Source organism: Propithecus coquereli, unplaced genomic scaffold (assembly GCF_000956105.1).
Source record: "Propithecus coquereli isolate 6110/MARCELLA unplaced genomic scaffold, Pcoq_1.0 Scaffold53, whole genome shotgun sequence".
NCBI classification, from domain to species: domain Eukaryota; kingdom Metazoa; phylum Chordata; class Mammalia; order Primates; family Indriidae; genus Propithecus; species Propithecus coquereli.
The window spans coordinates 1,863,857-1,868,690 of record NW_012151174.1 but is presented as its reverse complement, the minus strand read 5'-3'; the positions used below and the strand labels follow the sequence as shown (position 1 = coordinate 1,868,690).

Here is a 4,834-nt window from a genome sequence, read left to right as displayed (position 1 = left end):
GAGATGGATGGGTAGAGAGATAAATGGAGGGGTAGATAGATAAAGGGTTGGATGTAAGGATGCTCTAGATGTTTGGATGTTTGACTGATGGATGGCTGGATGGACTTGGCTGTTCGGATGTATGGCGGGACTGATGGACATTGACATGGATGAGAGGAAACATGGAGACATGAACGGATGGGAAGCCCAGCCATATATCGGTTGTATCTGCAGCCTTGGGAGCTAGACCGACTGAATTTCGATCCTGGTTCTGACATTTAAGGGCTGTGTGACTTTGGGCAATTTTCTTTATTTTTCTTTGCCTGTTTCCTCATCTGTTGCAAAGGGATGATAATGATAGTTCCTACCTCCTAGGGTTGTTGTGAGGGGTGAATGAGCCCTCAGTCAGTGCGTGGGGCGTAACTAGATCTGTGCTCATGAGTGGATGGAAGGACAGATGACTGGAGGGATGAAGGGACAGCACGTGATTGAACCAGGGAATAAGCAGGGAGAGGGTGAGTGGAGACACGCACGCTCGTGAGACAACCTTAGGCATTTTATTAGGGGCTTAGAAGGGACTCCTAGGGAATCCTTCCGTTTCCCAGGAGTTATGGCCCTGGGAATAGATCAGATCTGGACGTAGGACAAGACGACATCACCCTGGATTTCCACCACGTCCACGCACTGGAAGGCCGGGAGTCGATGGGAGAAGTCAAAGAGGTGCTGGCCGTTGGCGTAGACCTTGAAGCGATCCTGGCCGCAGCGAATGGACAGCTGCAGGGAGAGGGCGGCTTCAGGCCAGGGCCAGGCCCGGGCTCTGCAGGGAGGCGGGGAAAGAGCCCGTACTCACGTCGAAGAACTGCCCAGGGCCAAATGGGTTGTAGGAGATGTTCCTCTCCTCGGGGCCCCACGAGCCCTTCATAAAGCTGTTCCGAACCACGCTGCCCTCGGACATGCGGGGATTGATGTGCAGAGCTATGTCCCCTGAGGGTCCCGCCTTGAAGTTGATGGCGAAGCTGGGGACAGAGAGGGAGGTGGGAATCAGGCGGGAATCCCAGGGAGGGCGTGGCCAGGGGATCGCACCCCAGCCCGGCGTCTGCACCTCTTGCCTGTGGGGGGCACGCAGCCCTTGATGATGACCGTTCTTCCGGCTGTGAGGCCCCCTCGCAGCCTCCCCGAAAACGGCACAGGCTGTAGGAAGAGAACGACGGGTCCCGTCCTCTCTCAGGTTAGCAGAAGCCAGATGCAGGAACAGATGTTCAAAGAAGGCCCCACCCCTCCCCAGCCCCGGCCACCCACTCCGCCCTGTCCCCACGGACACTCCAAACGCCCTCAGCCCACTCTGTCACTGACATTCTCAGGTGCCCCAGGCTCAGGACCCCTCCCCACAGGTCCCTGCCTCCCCTCAAGCTGCCCACCACAGGGCCCCGATCCCCGTGTGACACTGTACCGGGTTGAAGGTTGGGGGTCCCTCCATGGACTGCGAAGTGAAGAGAAAGCGACATTATTCCACAGTAGTTGACAGGTGCCGGGTTAGCCCGACTGGGGCTCCGATCCCTCCCACCTCTTTCTGCCCCAGTTCTCGCCACTCCCCTCCAGCACCGGGTGGCCCCCCAGCCCTCCTACTCACAGGCAGGCTTTTCAGCGGCTGATGGCCGTGTCCGGGGCCCTGCACCAGGGACAGAAGGCAGGAAGGGTGAGAGGGGCCGAGGGACCGCAGCTCAGGGAAGAACCACCACCCACCAGCAGGTACTTACAGGGAAAGGCGGGTGATGCCTGGGTCCCTGTGGGCCCAGAGAGAGAAGAGGTGATGAGTGGGACCCCAAATTCGGGACTGGCAGGTGTCAAGAGTGCCACCACCGTGCAGGGAAACTCTGACATCAAAGGGCGGCACTCAGAGGGACCTGCCATGTTTAGGGATCGCCAGAGCCCCCTGGGACAGCCCTGGTCCATTCTGTCCTCTGTACCGGCCCCCGTGGTGTCTTCCTGCTGTCCCAGGGCGTCAGTGTACCCCTGCGCGCCTCAGCCCCGAGCTCGTTCGCCCCTCACTCCACGAGCCCCCGCTGAGCACCCGTCTCTCCCGATCTCGCTCACGCAGGCTCTCTCAGTCTCTGTGCGTGTCTCTGTCCCTCTCTGCCCCGCCTCTGCCTGGAACACCTCTGCCCTCCCTCATGAACTTTTACTGTCTCTGTGTTTTCTCCTCTTTCTAATTAATTCCTTTCTGCCTTGACTTCTGCTTTCAGCCAGCTATCCTGAAGGCCCTTTAAAAATAGCTTGACTGTTGGTTTCCTTTCTAAAATGTATCGATCGAGTGTGACAGTAAACGAACTCCCACGGGCCCCCTGCCTCCTGGACGAAGGCCTGCCCGGGTGGCAGGGAGCGGTCACGGCACACACCCCACCTGCCCACCAGCTCCGTGTCCTTGGGCAAGTTACTTAAGCTCTCTGTGCCTCAGTTCTCAAATCTGTGAAATGGGGCTGATGATGATAAGAGCAGGGTGCGTTCCCGTCCTCGCTGGGGAAATGGAAGGCGTTGGGATTGGGCTTTTCTTCTTTTATGGCTGCAAACTTGCTTTTTCGACTCCATATCTGATTCTGAGACCCAGCCCCGTGGTCGTGTGTCGCTGTAAATCGTCCGTTCTCACCGCTGGATGATGAACACGTGTATTTACGCCCTGTCCTGTTGAACAGCATGTTGGTGGTTTGGAGTCTGTTCGAGGCTTTTATACATAGTGCGGCTATGGACATTCCCGTAGGTGTGTGTTGGTGGCCATTTATCCAGAGTATTCCTGGGAGTGGAGTTTTCAGGCCACTGAGCTCATGGCTTGTTCAGCTTTCACAGACGCTGCCCAGCCATTTTCCAAGGTGATTGCACCAATTTCCAACAGCCGCGGGTGGGAGGCTCGCGTGTTCCGTGTGCTCACCAACGACTGGTGGTGTGTTCTGTCTCAGCACAGCTCTGCCGCTGGGCGTGCAGTGGCAGCTCACTGGGGCTAGACATTGTCCTTCCTGGGTGACTAGTGATGTTAAGCTACCTCTTTGTTCACTCTTCATATATTCTTTACTCCTTGTCTTCACTTCCTGACTCAGTTTACACACCTTGTTCTCCTCCAGGAAGCCCTCCCTGACCCCACGACTAGGTCAAGCCCTTCCTTTAGACTTCCCCAAATCTCCTGTATATGCCCCGTCCCGCCTGACCTCTCTGCACGTGCCCCCCGTCCTGGTCCTGACCACTCGCAGCCATCACTGTCTAGTGACAGGTCTGTCTTCCCAGCGGGCTGTCCTGGTCACCCCTGAGCCCCTGGCGTCACTTAGCAGAGGGATCGGCACAGAGCAGGTACTTGGGAATTACTGGAACGTGAGACTGAATTAAGAACGAAGGAAGAAGTAAGGGAGGGGAGACCACACACCTGGTGTGGGGCGGGCTGGCCCCCGATGAAGTTGATTGACTGAAGCTGCAGGTCCCCATCCACTTGCAGGTGGGTGACCGTGTGCAGGGGCATCCGGTGCCCGAACTCATAGAAGGGATTTCCATTCACCACCACCTGGAGGGCAGGGACGGGGGCAGGACTCAGCACGTGTGACCCAGGGAAGGTGGAAGCAGGAAGCAGGGGACAGGGATCCTTTTGACTTGGGGTCAAAAGTCTTGGGAGTCAACTGGGACAGCCTCAGCGTCAAGATACCTGGAGTCTACAGCTCAGAGGTCAAACCAGGGTCAAAAGTCCGCTCACAAGATGGGTGGATGGGAGAGGACAGAAACTGTAGTCTGGGGATGGGGATGTCGAGAGAACCAAGTCCGAGTCCTGGCTTTGGCACCAAATGGGTTAGGTTTGAGGTCTAGCTCTGCCATGTCCCCACTGTGTGACCTCAAGTAAGACACTTTACCTCTCTGAGCTTTTGTTTCCTCATCTGTAAAACGGAGACTCACTCATCTCCAGGATTGCTGGGAAGATCAAAAGCACGTGACAGTCTAGAGCTTTGCTTGTTATCACATCTCGGTTGTCACGGTTCTGTTCGCAGTGCTAAGCAACGGGCCTGGGGCTGGGAGCTCCCCACGTGCTAAGCACTGTGCGTGGTGACGTCAGCACAGCCATCCCTCAGGCAGGACAAAGGAGGGTCCCCAGCATTCAAGAAAATGGAGGCTGCAGGAGGTGGAGTGACCAGCTCAAGGTCACATGTTGAGGGAGTGGCCAAGCCCAGGCTCGAACCTGAGTCTGTTCAACCCCAAACCACGATGTTACCCTCCGGTGACGAAGCTAGAGATCTGAGCCCGTACAAGGTCAAATGCGGGCCAGGTAGGTCCGGCCACCGTGCGGTTCCCCTCCAGGAGCCCCGCCTGGGGGTCACGTGGGAACATGCACAGGGGCGTTCACTGCAGTGTCATGTAGGGGCAACCGGAGGGGGGCCATCAGGGAGTCCTGCACAGTCACGGAAGCCACAGAACAGGACACACGATGAGTGAGAAAAGGAACAGATGACGGCACAGCGCTGAGTATGTCTACTCTCTAAGTAAAAGGCATAGGACCCGATCCAGGCTGAGAGAAGCTGAGATCAAGGTCCCTCCTAGGGAAGAGGGGACTGGGCGGGACCCCAGGGGCTTTGGGGCTGGAAGTGACCTTTGTCTGCGCCAAGGTGCTAGTCGCACGGTGTGTTCTCTTTGTGAAAACCTAGTGATCTGTGTCCGCGTGGCATGTACTTTTCTCTGCCTTGTAGCATCTCAATAAAACATCAAAAAATACTTGCATGCAACTATTCAGCTTTAAGAAACAATGGTGATATAGCACCTCTTGTATACTCCTGGATAGAGCTGGAACGCATTCTGCTAAGTGAGGTATCCCAAGAATGGAAAGACAGCC

At 56.5% G+C, this 4,834-nt stretch overlaps 1 protein-coding gene across 2 annotated transcripts in view; it reads right to left on the bottom strand.

The window, feature by feature from the left end:
• Positions 1–517: 517 nt before the first annotated feature.
• Positions 518–4,834, bottom strand: part of LGALS4 (lectin, galactoside-binding, soluble, 4) — a 7,424-nt gene continuing 3,107 nt past the window's right edge. Inside the window, exons 4-10 of one of the 2 annotated variants that reach the window (XM_012657102.1) lie at positions 3,389–3,523; positions 1,737–1,763; positions 1,610–1,648; positions 1,430–1,459; positions 1,082–1,170; positions 830–995; positions 518–753 (exon numbers count right to left, since the gene is read on the bottom strand). In XM_012657102.1, the coding sequence (XP_012512556.1) occupies positions 607–753; positions 830–995; positions 1,082–1,170; positions 1,430–1,459; positions 1,610–1,648; positions 1,737–1,763; positions 3,389–3,523 (633 nt within the window). In that variant the 3' untranslated portion in view covers positions 518–606. The remainder of the gene's footprint in view (positions 754–829; positions 996–1,081; positions 1,171–1,429; positions 1,460–1,609; positions 1,649–1,736; positions 1,764–3,388; positions 3,524–4,834) is intronic. The other variant, XM_012657103.1, reaches the window with a different exon arrangement.